Raw genomic sequence first — 20127 nt, 5'->3', positions numbered from 1 at the left:
GTCCCGTGGGACTCTGCTGCAGTGTAGGCACAGAATGGAGTGGTGCCTCCGCTGCTGTGGGGACCTGAGACTGCATGGATGGCCTGGGAGGAGTTCAGTCTCAGATCTGTAGGGGCTGGAACAAAACTAGGGAAGTTCTAGCTCGACTGCTAAGACTCAGACAGTGTTATAACAACTGACAGATGGAATAGTGCTGGTTGGAGGAAAAGCATTTGCTCAAATAGGCATTAATGAGGCTGCCTTGTGAGCTCAGGAGGAGTTTGAGAGATCCAAAAGACCCAGAAGTAGGGAAATGGCCTCCAGGATGTCTGCCAGCCGGAAGCAGGCCCCTCCGCAGGCAGGACCCAGGGCCAAGACAGGAACCAACAAGAGCAGGGCTGACTCTGAGCCCTGGAGAGAACAGTCTCCTGGACCAAGACAAGCCGGTGGAAGGTGGCTGTGCAGGCACAGGGAGCAAGGAGTCAGTTGCTAGAATTTGGAATCAAGATATGGTTTGGGTCTCAGGAATAAGGATGAGCTTCGGCCAGCCCATTTACAAGAGTGAAGATGCAGATTCCTAGAGACTGGAGTTGCTGAAATTCCTCCTGCTGATGTTCAAATTGGTTCTTCACTAAAGTGATTAAGGTCAAGGGGACTCAACTGAGGAAGAGAAGAGGCGAGGAAAGGAAAAGGGAAGGTAGAATCTAGAGCCAGGTATCATCCAACACCATCACTTGATCTGAAAGGGGCTGGCTTTTATTTCTCAGCATTTGCAAGTAAGCCAATATATCTGAAATCCTAAGCAAAATTATAAAGCTTGGTCTTCCCCTCTCATCACCCTCAACCACACACACACAAACCATGGAACAAATACCCCAGAGCACCAGGAAGACTTTGTTCCCTTCCCAGAACTTGCTTTGAGCACCTTCTGTATGCCAGGCACTATGCTATGAATTGAGACTCTTCAGAGTGCAGTTCCAGCAGCCTTGGCCTTCGACACTCCTGTCCAGTTACGGAGACAGACATGCAAACAGATCACTCCCATCGGTGTAGGAAGGCCCATGCTGGAGGTGTTCCTGAGTAGCACGACTACTGAGCAAGGGCCTTAAAGTGGAGGTGGGTAGGAGAGAGGAGAGGGGAGGCAAAACAAGAAGGAAACTTGGAGGGGAGATGCAACACCATGTGTGCCAGGAACCACAGGTACTTCACTGCTTCCTGAGCACCAGCTAAGGCAAGTGGAAGTGGGTGAGAGATCATGGGTTTTGGAACCTGAAAGTCCTGGGTTCAAACCGTACCTCTACCCATACCATGTGTGTGACCTTGGTTATGTTGCTCAACCTCTATAAACCTCAGTTTTCTCCTGTGATCATTTGGGGATCCAAAAAAGAAAAAAGCATTTGAAATCTTTATTACTTAGTAAAACGTCCATATTCCTAAGAGGATGGGGATGAGGAATGCATTCAAAAATAAGATACATGCCATACTGGTTACTAAAATTGTTTAACATTTATTGCTTCTTTTGGAGTTAGTAAGTTGTAAGCCTTACTAGATGCACACACTAAGAAATGGAATTGATTGGACTTGACCATAGGAATAGATCAAACTATGTCCTCTTCTTGTTCCAAGTTTCCTCCAAAAGTGGTAGTTATTTTGTTTTTCTTCATCCTTGTAGAGATACATTTAGTAGAGCTTACCACATAAGCTTCCCCTAACAAATTCCAAAGACATCCACTGCCTCCTTATGTAATGAGGTACAATCAAAGATCAATTAGCCATGCTAGTGGTTAATAGACAAGGAGAACATCTCCAAAGATGGCAAATTATGGCTCTTTGTTTCTTTTGGGGTTTGTAGCATTTTTTTTTAAAGACAAGGTCTTACTCTGTCCCACAGGCTGAAATGCAGTGGCATGATCATGGCTCACTGCAGCCTCAACAGCCCGGGCTCAAGTGATCCTCCCACCTCAGACTCCCAAGTAGCTGGGGCTATAGGCAGAGGGCACAACACCCAGCTAATTTTTAAATTTTTGGTAAAGACAGGATTTCACCATGTTGCCTAGGCTGATCTCGAACTCCTGAACTCAAGTGATCCGCCGCCTTGGCCTCCCAAAGTGCTGGGATTATAGGCAGGAGGCACTGTGCCTGATTGTAGATTTTTTTAAAATTTACCATATACTTGCAAATGAAATAATCTGATTGTCTGGAGATTCCGAAGAGTTCAATGAAGATGATGAAAGAAACACTATAAAAACATAACCTGGGAGGAGCTTGACAACTGTTTGGCATCATTGTTCTGTCTTCCTACTTAGAAGTCTTTTCTTCTGAGTCCACATTGAAAATAGACAGTATCTCTTCACTAGTGGGTAAAATTACTAAGAACTGAGGATAAGCTAGAGATATCCTTCTGCCAAGTCAAGGCATAGCTGGAATTCATGCCGTGATTTTCATCCAACACGTTGAACAACTGATCCCAGCAGCCAGGCATCGGCCATAGTGGCTCCACCATTAGCAAAGATCAGTGTTTAACGGTGATGGTTTTGATCTCAGTGAAGAAGTCGTAAGAGTCCTTGGCTCCTTCTCTACCTATTCCAGAACTCTTCATCCCCCCGAAAGGAAGGTTCAGCTCCCTGATGAGCCAGCAGTTGGTCCAGACCAAGCCAGACTGCAGCTTCTTAGCCACCCGGTGGACACGTCCCACATTGCTGGACCACACAGTAGCTGCCAGCCCATACTTAACGTTGTTGGCTCTTTCAATCACCTCCTCTTCGCTATCAAAGGGGACGACACACGTCACTGGACCAAATATCTCTTCCGTCATGCAGCAGGATTCATCCTTAATGTCTGTTATCACCGTGGGAAGCATGAAGTAGCCTGCCTGGCTCCTGGCGGGGAGGTTCAACTTATCCACCCCCTCCCCGCACCAAATCTGGGCACCTTCAGCAAGAGCTCTCTTGACGTAACTTCTGACCTGCGTGGGTAAAAATCATAATTAGCAATGTCTTACCATGTGGCTTCACACAAATCAGCAGAAAAGTCAATGTTTTCTAATCGGCTCAGAAGGTCATTCCTAAGAAATCTAGGGTCAATTATCTTATCACTCAGCTGCTAAGCAGGAGGGCAGAGGTGCTCCAAGCATCATTTGGGCATTCACCTTTCATACATAAGTGAGGGAAGTAATTATTTAATGTCTAAGTGCCAGGAACTCAGATAAGTGCTTTTCATACAATCTCAGTTGATTGCCTCAAAACATTATTAGCTATTGTTAATCTATTATTATCTTCTATTTGCTGATAGTATAATTGAGTGTGAAAAATATAAATGGTTCATAGAGCTAATAAACAGTAAAGTTAGAATTCACACTCATGTATATTCTGTAGCTAAATACACGAAGAATATTTTCTCCCTTTTTGGAAGCTATGTCCATTGCAGAAAATGGGAAGAAAAAGATGTGTAAGATTTAGTTAAAGGCCAGAATGCCCTTTAATAGATGAGCTTCCAGAACAAATCATTTCTAATTTCTAGTCTCATTACTGAATATACTCTGAAAATATACCTAGGTAATATATTTTAGCTAACTATAATGGGAAATAAATTATGTAGCAAGTTAACTCGTAATAATTATACATATAAATAAACATTGTTGAAGTCACAATTATATGTTTTTCTACCCCAAGGGGTATTATAAGCAAAAGAGAAGTGTAAAAGTAGCCCTAAAAATTAAAAATGTAGAACAGCAGTAAAGAAGCAAACCAAAGACAGGGTAAATTTCACGATAATGTTTTGGATTTTTACTTATCTATCGAGAATTCTGCCCCAGGATTACGTTAGAACTCCATTGTAGAACTGTATTCAGTGTAGAACTATATTCAGTGTAGAACTATATTCAGTGTAGAACTATATGTATATTTTCCATGTAAAATAGAGGTAATATTATTCTATTATTAAATTTGCTCCAGGTTTGTAGAATTAATAAGCCATGAAGTTAAAGACTTTTTTGGAGACAGTGTCTCACTCTGTCACCCAGGCTGCAATGCAGTGGCACGACCATGGCTTGCTGCAGCCTTGAAGACTCCTGGACTGAAGAGATTCTCCCACCTCAGCCTCTCGAGTAGCTGAGACTATAGACACAAATCATCATGTCTAATTCATTTTGTTTAAATTCCTAAAGAGATGGGGTCTTGCTATGTTGCCCAGGCTGGTCTTCAACTCCTGGTCTCAGGTGATCCGCCCAAAGTGTTGGGATTACAGGAATGAACCACCACACCCAGCTCAAGACTTTTTTTAAAAAGTAGAACATTTGATACAGATTTATATTCCCTTCCATTAACCTCCACCCCCAACATCCATAGTGATCTCGAAGTTTTCCCAGAATATATGCTATTCTAGTTTGTGGGTAGAAACTAAAATAAGTTTGTACCTCTCTTGATCCCTACTCTCTTTCTTTTTTTGAAACTAACTCATCCACATTAATTAAAAGGCTCCAAAGGTGAGTGTCCTGTGTGAACAGGGGAATTGAGGTGCAGCTGTCCGGAGGCCCTGCTGGGATGCAGTGGCTGGACTTCATCAATGATTCAGCACAGCACAAGGAGTACCTGGCTTTAGACCATTATGTCTGAATGAGATCACATGATTTATCTCTCAGAAGCTCTTGGAATAATAAAAGATAAAGAGAAGTGTCAGTCTTCAAATTGTGAACTTATCAAAACATTTAATATCTAAGGTGACACACTAATTGAATTCATTTCCTAGAGAAAGTATGACTAGATGATATCTACCCTAGCAGCTTGGGAACAGAGATTTTCAATAAATTCTGGGGGGGGTGGGGGGGTGGAGAACAAAACCATGACTAGTAATAAGCTATAAATGTAAGAAATTATTATAAAATTTTTTCTTCAGGAGAGAGAATAGTTAGTACTCAGTAGCTTTAGACATAAAATCAGAGCACAGGGGTTAGAAGAGTAACCCCGAGAGCCAAGCTGTATTCAAACCCCAGTTCACCCGTTTACTAGCTGAGGGCTTTTAGATGTCCTATGCCTCAGTTTCCTTATCTGAAACATAGAATTACCACAGTCACTAATTCATAGGGCTCTTGAGAGAATTAAATAAAATAATATATACAAAAGATTTAGCATAATGCCTGGTACATAGTAAGCCTTTTTGACTGTCAGCCTCTGTTGTTATTGATGATGTTGGTGACAACAATGAAATGACTGACCCGACACTTATTAGCAGAGAGACCTCAGAGACACCCCTCATTCTGTAGGTCAGGTTTTTTATCTGATAAAAGGGGACAGGAAACTGCAACAGTGGGCCTTGGTTAGGTCTGAATCTTGGCCCTAGCAGGGGATACACCCGTCAGCTTTTTCTGTGCTGCCTCCAGTCTCATTGTAAACCCTGCAGAATTATCTCTGTATAGTTGCCTGCATCTTTAGGCAGACAGGTACACAGCCAGATCCTCCAGAGTGTCAAGTAGGGAAGGATTCAGGAGGTAGAAAGAAAAACAAAAAGCAACCCTGCGAAAAGGCAAATGGAGCCTTATCTTCAATCCACAAGGATAGAATCCCCTGCAGGTTACTAAGCATTCCATGGAGTCACTGGGACCCTGGGAAATCATACCTCCATTTAGGAGCATGTTCTATCTCCATAAGTCCTTGAGCCCTCAGCCATTACAAAACAACTTGTACATATTCTAATTGGATTCTTTTGCCAACGGCATTGCCACCTATTGCAGCAATCACGCAGAGGTAGGACGGACACGAAAACTCCAGACTCCACATGGCCAATTTGATTTGGAGAAGACAAAAACACACCGTAGGGGCAGAGAGGGCTGGCATGCCGATGGCAGCCCGGTCTTCCTGGGCACTCAGCCCCAAAGCTTTCTGGGGTAACACGAGGAAAGATGACCATCAGCAGAGGGCAGCTGCTGCCTCCTCCAGCAAAGATGGTTTGGCACACAGAACTGAAGAGTCACAATCTGAAGAGACCATACTTAACATTTCTCTAGGTGTTTCTATTAGCTGTCTCCCAAAAGGCAGATACAGCAGGGCTTTCTCACGAGAACTCAGCTGAAAGCCTCATGAGGAGCCCAGCTGGTGGGAGGCTCACTCAGTGTAAAGCCATATCTCATTTCATCTGTGCACACACTCAGAGTGAAGCAGTGAGGATGGCGGATGCCCAGTGATCCTCTAAGCCACAGGAAGATGCGGTCAGCAGGCTGTTTCTCAGCAGAAGGTAGATCCTCCTGAGGCTTTATACAGAGGAGGCATTGCGGGCAGAGCTGAGAGGAGTCCTACTCTATGTGGGAGGGATCGAACAGAGAGGATGACAAAACAAGGCAAGCTACATAGATACCAGCAGTTTTAGATGTGCTGTGGTTATGGAAATACTATCCTTATTGTTTTTCTCTTAAAAAACTTGGCTGCTGATAAGTACCATTTTCAAGTTTTCAACAGTGAATAAGTTTCTTTTTTTTTTTTTCCTTTTTTTTGAGACAGAGTCTCACTCTTGTCACCCAGGCTGGAATGCAATAGTGCGATCTTGGCTCACTGCAACCTCTGCCTCCCGGGTTCAAGAGATTCTCCTGCCTCAGCCTCCTGAGTAGCTGGGGCTACAGGTGTAAGCCACCATGCCCAGCTAATTTTTGTATTTTTAGTAGAAACGGGGTTTCACCATGTTGGCCAGGCTGGTCTCAAACTCCTAACCTCAAGTGATCCGCCCTCCTTGGCCTCCCAAACTGCTGCGATTACAGGCATGAGCCACTGTGCCCGATCTAACAGTGAATAACTTTTTAACCATGTCCAAAATCTTTCCCCTTTGAAGCAGTGGAATTTTGGAGCTTTCTGAGATGAGTACAAACTATTTAGCTATACTTAGTTTTAATAAGAATAGTTGCTGAAAAATTATTTTCTATAAGGATCAAGCAGAAAATCAAAAGTAGTTGATTGAAAAGTCTTCAGTTGAGTTAATAGTAACATGCTAGTTTCTTAGCATGAACAGATGTACCTTAGGACTGTAAGATGCCAACAACGGGAAAAACTGGGTGAGTGGATATAAAAATTCTCTGCCTTATCTTTGAAACGTTCTATAAATCTTAAATTATTACAAAGTAGAAGGATTATTTTATTTTTTGAGACAGCATCTCACTGTCGCCCAGGCTGGAATTCAGTGGCGTGATTTCAGCTCACTGCAACCTTGACCTTCTGGGGTTCAGGTGATCCTCCTGCCTCAGCCTCCTGAGTAGCTGGGACTACAGGCATGCACTACCACGCCTGGCTAAATTTTTTTGTATAATTTTTAGAGACAGGGTTTTACCATGTTGCCCAGGCTGCTCCTGGGCTCAAGTGATCTTCCTGCCTTGGCGTCCCAAAGTGCTAGGATTACAGGCATGAGTCACCATGCCCAACGAAGATTTATTTTAAAAAAAAGAAAAAGAAAAAGAAAAGAAAAGAAAAACTGACTGAGAGAGAAAGTGTTCAATGGTAAAAATATCTAGGGGCTTTCAAAAGTTTTGTTTAAAAGATAAATATGAGTTTATGGCCTTATATTTTAATGTGGTCAGAAAAAAATTGGTAACTGCTAAGATTCATCATTTCCAAAGTGATGCATGGCACCTAAGTATACTAAATTGAAATGATATTAAGATAATACAACTAACATGTGAAACAGATGCTTGATTTTCAGGCATAATTTGGTTCAATAGAAGATGGCATTTCTGGACTTAGATACGTCCAAGAGAAGCTGGCACCATGTCTAGGGCTTTGCCAATATTTCAAGTTTTAAAAATATTGAATAAAATAAGTGGTTTAGATCTATTAGAAATCTTGGTTTTTGTCCACAGCTTCTGCAGCTGTGATGCTAGAAATAATGAGGAATGAGAAATGAGGAATAGTGGCCTTCCCATTTCTCCTTCCTTTAGGGGAAGATGGGGCTGGTAAAAACACGGTGTATAAGATGGGGTGATGGAAGCACTACGTTAAGGCAAATTTATTATTAGGGAGGTGCAAGGGATGAAAATTAGTTGTAAAAATATTAGGAGCTCCAACACGAGAATCTTTTTCCTGGGAGTCATTGTGGTCAAGCCCAGCAAAGTACTCTAGGTCCCCTGATTCCCTGCATGAACAGCTTGGAGCTGGCCAGAACAAGGTGAGCCCTAGGGAAACCAAGCTCTCCCTGCATGTCTTAGTCTGGATTCAGATAAGAACTTGCTTGACAAAATCCAAATAGAGAGCTGGGCTGAGGCAGGAGGGCCGGCCAGAGAGCGACACATCTTCAGAAACTCAGAGTAGGGTGTCCCTCCCACATGTATGCCTGTGCTTCTGGGACATGAACTTGCAAACTGAGTCCTCTGCTACCATCTGCCACGGACAGAGTCCTCACACATATTTGCCTGATAACAAAAACTATCACAAGAGACTCTACCAAAACCACAACCTTGCACAAAGGCCACCGCAACCTTGCCCCAAAAATTGTCCGTTCAGCCTTGGACTGGTACTCCCATTTAATAATAAATCACCCTTATTATTGATCCTTGTAGCCAACGATAATTGTTTCAAAACAACATTCTGTCACCTTCCTCATTTGCCCTTTAAAAACCCTCGTCTTCCTTTACCTCCCTGGCTATGCCCAGAATCCATCACAACACGCATATCCCAGTTCATAATCTTCTGGCATTAATTCCCAAAGAAAGTCGCTTTTATTTTCTTTAGAGAGTCCTTCTCTATGTTGTTATTTTAGGTTGAAAGATTCTAACCACAAACCTACTGAAGAAAAGGTAATCTAGGTCTTCTCTGTGGAGTCACTCATAGACACAATGTTCAGGGTATATATTTTACTCTAGGGAAAAATATGGATATTTTATGCTGAAGTATTCTGACACCTAAACTTGCTAAATTCTGTGTTTATTTTATGGGTGATGAAAAGTAGGAATCACCAAAACACAAAGCTAAAGTTTAAGAATTTGGGAGGCATTCCAAATGTGAATGGTGTCTATAACTAAAATGTGTTATAATAGAAATATTTTGGTACCTTTTTAATAAGTTGATTCTTGAGAAACACAAGGACAGTGGAGAAATATGAACCTGCAGAAATTTTTTCACTTGTATATTTGTAGTAATGCTATAGAAATCTGAAATTATTTTTGATAATAATCTAGATGTAATTTTTATATTCCTAAATTGGCATTTAAAAAGTTAGATTTGTATACTCTTGAGGTATTAAAGATCCATATTTAACCAAATGTTTTCAGAAAACTAGAGTTAGATACCAAAACTACTTGTGACCTAAACTGGAATCACCAATACTTGTACCAATGGTGAGCAGTTAAAGAGGAATTTCAAGCCAAACCTCAAACGCATGTATGTGTCTATATAGCCCCTTTATCATTGCTATGATTTAGTGATCAGTGATACTAGAGGCTCCAGGCTCGGATGGTTCAAGCATTTTCTTGGAGAAAGGCTGGGTTCTAGTTTTTGTATTTATTTTGTTTTTCCTTTCAGAGTCTTGATGCTGAGTCATGCTGGCCAGAGATGGCCAGGACCTGTGCATTTTGGACCGAATTCCAGGTAGTTTAATCTAAGGATCAAAAAAAAAAAAAAAATTCAAAGAAAATGGATACCTTAAATTTGGGGGATATACTGTAACTGGAACACATCATGTGGTGTTAATTCAGTCATTCGCCCAACAAATACTATGCACCTACTATGTTCCAGGAGCCTTCTAGAGTCTAAAGATACAGCAATGAATGAAATAGACCAAGAAGCTGACATTCTAGTCCAGAGAAGATAGTCAGTAAAGGGGTAAGACATATATATTGCATGTCAGATGACAGTAAGAACCATGGAGAAAAATAAAGCTCCAAAGAAGCCAAAGTTTTACAAGGTACCACTGTGTATAGGGTAGGCAGGAAAGCCATCATTCAGGTGACATCTACTCTAAGAAGGGGAAGGAGAGAGCCATGCATACATCAGAAGGAAGAGCATTCCAGGCAGCATGAGCAACAAGAGCAACCTCCAAGAAGGAGGAGGGTGCCTGGTATTCCTCAGGAAGAACAGGGAGGCCAGTATGCAGGAGTGGAATGAGGAAAGGGAAGGGTCACAGAGGTAATGGGAAAGATTGTAGCCAGTTTCTTAGGTTATTCTAAAGACTTAGGCATTGACTGTGAGTAACATGGGGTATGACCATACACAGCATGACACATCATCACCGGTGATGAAATTACTACGATATTAGAGCAAGGTTTAAAAGGTAATTTCGCTACATTAGAAATGTCAGCATGGGCTCAGGAGCCTTCTGTTGTTGCTGTTGTCGCTGTTGCTGTTTGAGACAGGGTCTCATTCTGTGGCCCAGACTGGAGGGCAGTAGCGGAACCTGCAGCCTCCACTTTCCAGGCTCAAGTGATTCTCCTGCCTCTGCCTCCCAAATAGCTGGGATTATAGGTGTGCACCACCACTGCCTGGCTAATTTTTGTGTTTTTAGTAGAGACGGGGTTTCACCATGTTGGTCAGGCTGGTCTTGAACTCCTCACCTCAAATGATCCACCCGCCTCAGCCTTCCAAACTGCTGGGATTACAGGCATAAGCCAATGCACCCAGCCAGGACCCTTCTTAAAAAAGGCAGTGTGGCCAGGCGTAGTGGCTCACACCTTTAATCCCAGCACTTTGGGAGGCCAAGGTGGGCAGATCACCTGAAGTCAGGAGATCAAGATCAGCCTGGCCAACATGGTGAAACCCTGTCTCAACTAAAAATACAAATATTAGCTGGGCGTGGTGGCACACACCTGGAGTCCCAGCTACTTGGGAGGCTGAGGCAGGAGAATTGTTTGAACCCAGGAGGTGGAGGTTGCAGTGAGCCAAGATCGTGCCATTGCACTCCAGCCTAGGTGACAGAGTGAGACTCCATCTCAAAACAATAAATAAACAAAAATAAAAAATAAAAAAAGGGCAGTGTGTGTGAAGCATCACAAGGTTTTAAGCCACCTCTTCTTGACCTCTTCTTGGATGTCATTAAGCTACTTGTTATGTCATAGGAAATCCCCTAATGGTCACCCTTAAGCTCAAACGCTGGCCTTGATCACCATTCTCCACTGAAAGGAACCAAGGCTCAGTAGAGAGAGGTCTTGTTGTCCATGTGTAGCAGAGCAATTGAGACCACCTGAGGCCGCCTGTTGTCACAGGACAGAGATGCCTACAGGTGGGCCTCCGGTGGGCTCAGAAGGACGAGAGAGCAGGTTAAAGAGGGGGCTCCTGGAGTGGTTTTAAAGGTGAGGGCATGTGGCCTATTTAGTGTTGCATTTCATAAACACATAGAATCTGCAATCTATGCCAATTACTAGAACTCATTAGCGTCTTAAGTCATCACAATATTAAATATTTAATTCTCCAATAGTGGCTCATTTCAGCTTAGTACGTGTTAAAAAAAAAATAATAAGAAACCTCCTGTGGCCAAGGAGGAACATACTGGGCATCAAAAATATTGTATGAAAGTCCACAGGAATTACAACATATTGAAGACAAATTATTTAGAGTGTCACAGAGAAAAGCCATAGCTACCAATATGAGTCAAAGCGTGGCATCGATTTCTCTCTCTTACACACACACAGAGAGAGAGAGAGAGACAGAGAGCGAGAGATCATTCAACTGATACAAAAAGTTGCTACTTCTATTTGTTTCCCTAATATATATTCTCTCACTGGGTAACTAAAATAGTTATTATGGTAGCGACTAAAATAGAAAAAAATAGTGTATCTGTTGAGTTGATACAGAAAGAACTTTGAAATTCTGAGTGAGTGAATTGCACAGGAACCTCACCCTGCAGTATTGCCTGAACCTGCTGAAAGGTACTCTAGGAGGTTAACTTTTGTTCCACCCCTTCCTGTTTCCCAGGAAGCGATCGGGGGCATACTAACATTGTTTTTCACCAGTCATTTGCAGGTGTGGGCAGGCAGGCAGGGAGCCCTAGTGTCCAAAAGAGCCAGAATGAGAGAGAACAGGGGAGTCTCTTGCACCTGGAAAATCTTCACTCCGTGCAGGACCATCAACAGCTATTGGTCTCACTGGACATTCGGCGGACCATTGTCTATGTACCCACAATCCTGTAGGTAAATTTCGCTGGAGAAAAAGACGCCATGCTGGTCAGCCTCACTTTCAGTAAATGACTACACGCCTCAAGTGAGCCCTTTGAGCTGCTCTGCTAATAACTGGGTCATTTTCCAGTTCTGTTCTCATGACCTACTGCGAGATGATTTCATACCCTCTCCTTCCTCCTGAAACCTTCCACACCTTTTCCCCTCCTCACCCTGATGCCTATTTCACTGAGAAAACAGAAGAAATAAGGACAGGCCTTCAAGCTACTTCATCTTTCCATCTGCAAGCAACTGTGTTGCAGTGTCCTGAAAGTCAAAGTTAAATATAGTCAATGTGGGAGTGCACTGTGCAGTGTCAGGGATTTCTACAAACTTACGTAAATGCTCTGTCTCTCATTGGCTGGCTGATGGGGACAAGTTTCCCTCAGTGGCCCTGAGCTGAAAGCAGAGTCCTTCTGACTCCAAAATGTATGACTTATTTTGGGAGTCACATCTGGTTATAAATTAAAATAACCCTAAATTGCAGTCAAGGGCCAGATCTACTTTTCTTAAAAAATGACCCTAAAGATCTGAGTTTCATCAATCACTCAGAGACTATCAGTGGTTTCTTCCAGATGGGCTACCCCGGTCCCCCACTGACTAAGGACGACACAATTTGGACTGTTTGTGTTGGCACTTCTGGCTATAAACCAGAGGCAGACCTCTTCCAAAGAGAATGCTTGCCTATGGAAATCACTGGCACTCTTCCACATCACCCTTATTAGCTGACCTTTCTGTTTTGAAATTTGGCTTCCCCTCTCTACTGGTGGTATCTCCACGCTGACTTCTCAAGTTCATTAATTTCATGTGGATGCACTTTCACCGGGACTGCATTTGCATATTCTTATCCACAGTGTCTAGACTCTGTGTCCAAAAATGGGGTAGTAACTAACAATATTTCAGAGTCTGATGTGTGCAATGCTCATACTGAGCTTCTCTTCAAATAAGAACTTATTCTGTAACTTACATGGCAGAAATTTACTCACTTTCTCCAAATGTGCTTTACTTATCAGAGCACCCATGCTGGCCAATGGATCAGAGGGAATGCCGACTTTCCACTTTCTGGTAGCTTCTACAAATCTCTTTAAAAATTCAGTGTAGATGCTCTTCTGGACAAAGATCCTGCTGGTACAGAGACAGATTTCACCCTGCCAAGAATGAGAATAGGGACAAGGCTGGAGACACTCTCCTTCATGGATAGAGCACTCCGCACTTTTGAGTACCTGCCATGTATCAGGCGCTGGTCTAGGCAATGGGGTACAATGGTAAATAAGACAAAGTCCCCACCATGTGGAACACATAGTCTTGTGGGAAAGACAAACAAAAACACAAGTACAAAAACTCGATAAATAATATAACTTCAGGTTGTGATCAAAGCCATAAAAGAAAATCAAGCAGAGAATGGGAACGGAAACTGACGGCAGGGGCAGGGGCAGCTGTTTTACAGAAGGGAGTCATGGGGGGCACGTGCAAAGAGGGGGTATTCACCTGGAATCTTGACTGATGTGAAGCCATGAGACGGGAGAAGATCTGGAGGCGGGGAATTCTTCAGAGTAAGTACAGAGGACCTGCAGCAGGAATGAGCTGGTGTGCATGAGGAAAAGCAGCTGGTGGGGCTGAGGCTGGAAGAGGAGGCAGGGACAGGAAGTGCATGGTAGGAGAGGAGGTCAGGAGGCTAGCAAGGCTCTATTGTGCAGTCTTGTAGTTTCATAAAGAGATTATGTTTTATTCTCAGTATCATGAAAAAATGAGGGAAGGTTTTAAGCATCAGAATGATACGATCAGATTTACATTTTAACATGCTCATTCTGGGAAAACAGGATGGAAGGAAACAAGTGTAGGAACAGAGCAGAGGAGTTAAGAGAATATTCCAGAAGTCCAGATGCGTGTAGGTAGCTGGGACCAGGGAGGCATCCATGGAGATGCAGAAAAGTGAAAAGGACCCACTGAGTTCAACAGGTTCTTCCAGGGGCCCGGGACCTCCGAAAAGTGATGAAGCTGGCACAGATGCACCGGAGAAGTGATGGGATTCAGGATATACCTTAAAGACAGAACCAACAGGACCTGTCGATGGAAAGAGAGGGCAAGAACAAGAGTAGGCCGCACAGGGATTGGGGGTGCTGTTCCCTGGAAGGGCAGACTTGAGGTGGGAAGAGGATTGGTATTGCAAGGAAGGGAGAGGGAGGGAAATGAGAGCTCTGCTTTGGACACGCTGGGTTTCAGATGCCTCACAAACATCAAATAGAGATGCTGAGTGTGCAGGGGAGGGGTTATAACAGATTTCTCAGTGAAAAATAACCCTATCATTTGAATATAGCATGTAACAGTTTACAAACCACATTCTAGACTTTCAAAGCATCATTTATGCATGACAAGTACATAAATGCATAAACATTTTCACCATGTTTGTGTTTGACTTCACAAAAATCCTAGGAAATAGAAGCCTCCTGATTGTCCTGGTATTTGTACAAAGATTCATTGTCCGGATTAAACCATTAATGTTTTGAAATAATATATTCTTTCTGCAACCAGGATTGCTGTTAGGATCATCTCCATATCTAGCTTGGGAAATGTCTAAACACTTGATACTTTCATTTGCACAAGTGCCCTGTGACATCAGGGAAGGAGAGCATGACCAAGAGGCTAGAGGGGTTCACCCAGTTCCCTGTTGCTCAGTGCCCAGAAAGCATCGGTAAGCATACCAAGATGCCCAGAAGAAAGACTTTGGAGAGAGTAAGAAAAGGATAGTATCATTCACTGAGTGCCTATCGTCAAGCCAGACACTGCGCAGGGTGCTTTCCTCATTATAAATAATTCCGTAGCCTGTTAGCTTTTCCAGTTTACAGTTAGGAAAAAATGTTTTGAATTAGTACATGTCCAAGGTCACACAGAGATGCTTCAAAAAAGCCAATTACATTCAATTAAGGAAGAAATATGCACGACATAGAATTCATTGCTCAGCTAAATCAAGCTGCTTTATTTATTTTGCCTAAAATCCATTTGTGACCTTGGATTAGCCAATGAGTTAGGTATATGTCTCTTTCCCCATTGACATTTTAAAACACTCCCAAAAGGAAGGTTATCTGGGCAAACTCAAATCCTTGCACAATTCTGGTAGGAGAGAAGCTTACACTTCTTATCTCCATGCTCAGAATTTGTTTTTTTGTTTTGTTTTTGAGATGGAGTCTTGCTCTTGTCACCCAGGCTGGAGTGCAGAGGTGCAATCTTGGCTCACTGCAATCTCCGCCTCCTGGTTTTAAGAGATTCTCCTGCCTGAGCCTCCCAAGTAGCTGAGATTACAGGTGCCCACCGCTATGCCCAGCTAATTTTTGTATTTTTAGTAGAGACGGGGTTTTGCCATGTTGGCCAGGCTGGTCTCGAACTCCTGACCTCAGGTGATCCACCCACCTCGGCCTCCCAAAGTGCTGGGACTACAGGTGTGAGTCACCATGCCCAGCTCCTCAGAATTTGTTTAGTACAGAGTTTAGCTTTCTCTCATCTTAGTTTCTCAGTCCACAAAATTTGTCACTCTGTTGTTGTCTCTAAGCCATGAAAACACTTGGTTTAATTGTTCACTTGAAACTTGCTTAATGGTTAAATTAGTTGTATTGTAAAAGTACATTGTCTATTTATCCAGAAACTATCTTTCTAGCCACTTCAAGAGTTACAGTGAGAGAAATAATTACACTTATGATTATCATGAAGATAATAATTGAAAGTAACATTTGTCACTCTATACTCATGAAAACCCTGTTAGAAGACATCATTATTGTTCACATGATTTTATCAGTGAAGCAATGAAGGTTCAAAAGTTTATGCAATATTCAATGTCACCTGAGTTAGCTCAATACACATATCTCTCATTTCACTGCTCTTTCCTTCTGTGAAGTTCTAAGTCTTTGGCCTATATCTTTATTCTCTGTTAAAATAAAAATATCCTTTGAAGAAAATCATCCAGTGTTTATGTACATCTGCTATATCCTAGGCAGTATTCTAAGCATTGACACTGAAAATACCACACAAAAGCAGGCACCGTTTCCATCTTCTTGCAACCTACTGTTTAGTTGATCTGGTCTAGTGTTCTTAACTCTTTGGAATGCCATAGCCTTAAAGAATCTGCCAAAAACTACAGAGCCCAGAGAAATATCTGTTATGTAATTTCAGAAGCTACAACGATGCCCTGAAGCTGATCCATGAATCCACGCCGAGAAATCTTCTCTAGTCAGTTTCAGGTATTTGGAACTCAGTGTATGAATGCATTTGGAATACTTTTGAAATGAGAGTAAGATTTACTGGGAATAGGACATTTGAACCACAAGCAAAGACAAGGTTTAAGAAAAGAATAAAAGACAAGACAGGGCAACTGTGTGAATAAAGAAATGGAGATGCTCGGAGCAGCAAAATCAATCATTCCACCCCCGGCTGGTGCCTGATAAAAGCTGTGCAACTCAAGAAGAGGAGTTTGCTGAACAGAAGCTGTGACTCCACAGGGCCACTAATTAATGTTCAAATTGAGCAGAGAGTTAAGGGAATCACACAATGTACTGATCCTGCCTTCACGGAAATGGCACTGGATTGAGTTGCTTGCTCCAGGCATTGCACTGTGATGAACCAGATCCAGCTTGACAGGGCCATGGAGGGGAGGGAGAAGAACCCCAGGGGACATACCTGGTTGGCAAAGCTGGACCTGACGGTTGCCGGAATGCACTCATCCAGGTTGGCGTCCTCGAAGATGATGGCAGGATTCTTGCCCCCCAGCTCCAGGGAGAGCTTCTTGCAGTGTGGAGCGCTCAGCTGGGTGATCCGCTCGGCGGTGGGCTGGCTCCCGGTGAAGGAGATCAGGGGCACCTCTGGATGGGACACCAGGGCCTCACCCACCCTGGGCCCAGTTCCAAACACAATATTGACCACACCTGGTGGAACACCTGGATAGGAAACAATATCAGTTATAGTAATTCTCGGTATGTTGAAGAGTTCAAGTTACATGGAAATTCTCCTTGAAAGTCCAATCGCTTGAATGGGAGTGGGTGGGGATGGAGGAAGCACTTGGGTTTTACAACACTTGGAACTTTCATGACTGCCTCTGGTTTAACAGCAAAGCAAAACCCACAGAGTCACCTCAGCCCACAGTACACACCAGGTAGGATCCCACCGGATGCTTTGCCCTAGAGAGACGCAGGGTGGAACATATTGTAGGTGATTCGTTCCATAATACTGGCTAGGCCTTAGGGCTTGAGGATGCAGAGATAGTCTCAGGCAGGTCAAGCCCACTAGGGGAGCAGCCCCCTGCTCCATCTTGGTGTCCAGGAGTCACAATGCAGTGTGAAAATGTTAAGTAGAGAGGTGTATACACGCTGCAGAGGAGCAAAGAAGAAATCGACTATCTTGGCCCAGGGAAGAAGGGCGAGGCTCCCAGGGAGGGTGGGTTTTAGGTTGGAAGTCCTGTGCACCATGCTTATAAACAACATCACAACACTGTAGGGCCAACTTACAAGTACCACAAACAACCAAAAATGGGTGCCCCAATCTTTTCTATCACAAGACCCTGCTACCCTGTATATTTGTGCATTTATGCATGTGTTTTCTTTTTTATTATTTTATTTTATTTTTGAGATGGAGTCTGGCTCTATCGCCAAGGCTGGAGTGCAGTGGCGCCATCTTGGCTCACTGCAACCTCCGCCTCCCGGGTTCAAAAGATTCTCCTGCCCTCAGCCTTCCGAGTTGCTAGGATTACAGGCATGCACCACCATGCCTGGCTAAATTTTGGATCTTTAGTAGAGAGGGGATTTCATCATGTTGTCCAGGCTGGTCTCGAACTCCTGACCTCAAGTGATCTGCCCACCTCAGCCTCCCAAAGTACTAGGATTACAGGCATGAGCCACTGTACCCGGCCTATCCATGTGTTTTCTGGACTTACTTGTTCATTGCCTGCACACAACTAGAAGGTACACTAGCTAAGGGCAGAAACAGTATCTGTTCTTTGCTCTCCGTTGTATACTCTGTGCCACAGCCTAGTTTGGCATTGAGAAATAAAAATAAAATCCTAAGCTCCCCCAGTTCACTGAATAGACCCTCTCTTGGCCAAAGGGATACCAGAGAAACCTTAAAAACTGAATTCCCAGCCATTATAGGATGAGAGGTCAAACACGCCGTAGTATGACCCTTCCTTATTAATCTTTAACCAGAATTCTTTCCTGAGTGTAAGCAGAAGCCAGCTCTAAAAAACAAGAAATGAACAACCTATTCCTTTATCGCCTTTAGCTAAACATCTGAAACTGCAACCAAATTTTCCTCCCTCTTTGCAGTTTAGATGTGGCAGCTCACCAGTCTCACAACGCATCCCTTCCTAAAAACTGACCACCATCTCTGGACTGGTTTTGGCCGACTGCCGAGGGTATGTCATGAGGGTTTTCATGTCCTCTGCTTCACCTTTTGACGTCAGATGACCAAAAACTCCACCCTCGGAACATGCTAAGGCTGCCATCTTTTTGAGCACGTGATCCAGTGAAGACACATGAAGCTCACCTGTGCACACACCTGTTTCTCCTTTCATAAATATTCATGACTCCTCCCATATCCTACTGAACATGAATATTCAACCACCCTGCTCAGGATAAATTTCTGTTCCCTTTACCCCTCCTCCAAGTACTTGTTCTCCACTTTGGGCAGAGGCTACGCTTCCCAGCCTGCAAGATGGCCAGTCTGCAGGCTGCAACGATTTATAAGAAATAAAACCCTCCTTTCCAAATGCATGAACCTTATGATTCTTCAGCTGATAGCACAGGGAACTCAGACCAGTAAATGCAAACATTAGATGGGGTGCTTACTGTGTGGTCACCACTGCTATCCGTGACTCACACCCTTCAGGCCTCACAACAACCTTAGGAGGTAGGTAGTTTTATTACACTTAGTTCACCAGGAAGAAATTTGAGGCAAAGTGAGATTGAATAACAAGCAGTAAGCAGCAAAGCCAGCAGGTTAATGACTTAAGTAAATGAATGAGTGAATGAATGCTTAGTGTACATTATTCAAATTAGAAATGGTTCATGAATGAGGAAGTTTTAAAAAGAAAATCATCTCTATAATGTCCAAAAAGAAAGTCATCTGTATAATCCCGCTGTGTCTAGGCAGTTCTTAGGATTGGCCTAAGTGTTGCATCTCTGTACCCAACATGCACATTTGTTGAAATCTAACTTAGGTCAGTCCCAGACTGTAGGTCACTGTCAGAGGAGTGGCTGGCACCATGTGAGAGCACCCCAGCTCTGGGTTGGGGCAAAGAAAAGTGTGGAAGGAGAGGCCCTCCCTTGGGATGAAACAAGGACAAGTTTCCCACAGTTTCCTGGGCGGGGCCCAGCATCTCCACCAGTGATGGGATGTGCGTGTGGGTGAATGGGGTGTGGGGCAGGAGGGGGTGGACTGTTAGACTTTATCAATCCTGAAGGCAAAAACTGAATGGAATCACTGCTAATGTTCACAGTAGTTTCTTGGTTTGTTTTTTTTTTTTGAGACAGAGTGTCTCGCTCTGTCATCCAGGCTGGAGTGCAGTGTCGCCATCTCAGCTTACTGCAACCTCCACCTCCCAGGTTCAAGCGATTCCCCTGCCTCAGCCTCCTGAGTAGCTGGGACTACAGGCGTCTGCCACCCCCAGTTAATTTTTTTGTATTTTAGTGGAGACGGGGTTTCACCATTTTGGCCAGGATGGTCTTGATCTCCTGACCTCGTGATCCGCCAGCCTCGGCCTCCCAAAGTGCTGGGATTGCAGGCATGAGCCACCACGTCCGGCCCACAGTAGCATTTTAACCGAGGGTGAGAGAGAATGCAGAAGCACTGCATATTTATCCCCACAGTAAAATGAGCCCATGCCGCAGTGAATTGCCTTCCCCTCGATGGTATTAACATTTTGATCACATTCCCTTGGGCTTGGATGCTAATGTCGGCTGGCCATTATTTCCCAGTACCATTTTGACGTTTTATCCAGAAATTAATGGAATTTTTCTCAAGATGTCTGCCCTCTAACCCTGAAGAGATTCTGG

The 20127-nt window shown here is 43.5% G+C and overlaps 1 protein-coding gene across 2 annotated transcripts in view; it reads right to left on the bottom strand.

Moving 5' to 3' along the window:
* Positions 1–1463: 1463 nt before the first annotated feature.
* The window catches only part of ALDH8A1 (aldehyde dehydrogenase 8 family member A1), a 31709-nt gene continuing 13045 nt past the window's right edge, over positions 1464–20127 (bottom strand). For both annotated transcript variants that reach the window (XM_050787963.1, XM_050787964.1), the window contains 3 exons: positions 16763–17019; positions 13081–13242; positions 1464–2944 (listed from right to left, as the gene is read on the bottom strand). In XM_050787963.1, coding sequence (XP_050643920.1) covers positions 2492–2944; positions 13081–13242; positions 16763–17019 — 872 coding nt within the window. In that variant the 3' untranslated portion in view covers positions 1464–2491. The remainder of the gene's footprint in view (positions 2945–13080; positions 13243–16762; positions 17020–20127) is intronic.

Source organism: Macaca thibetana, chromosome 4 (genome assembly GCF_024542745.1).
Source record: "Macaca thibetana thibetana isolate TM-01 chromosome 4, ASM2454274v1, whole genome shotgun sequence".
Lineage (NCBI taxonomy): Eukaryota > Metazoa > Chordata > Mammalia > Primates > Cercopithecidae > Macaca > Macaca thibetana.
Note: the sequence above shows the minus strand (reverse complement) of the source record. Positions and strands in the feature narration are given on the sequence as shown.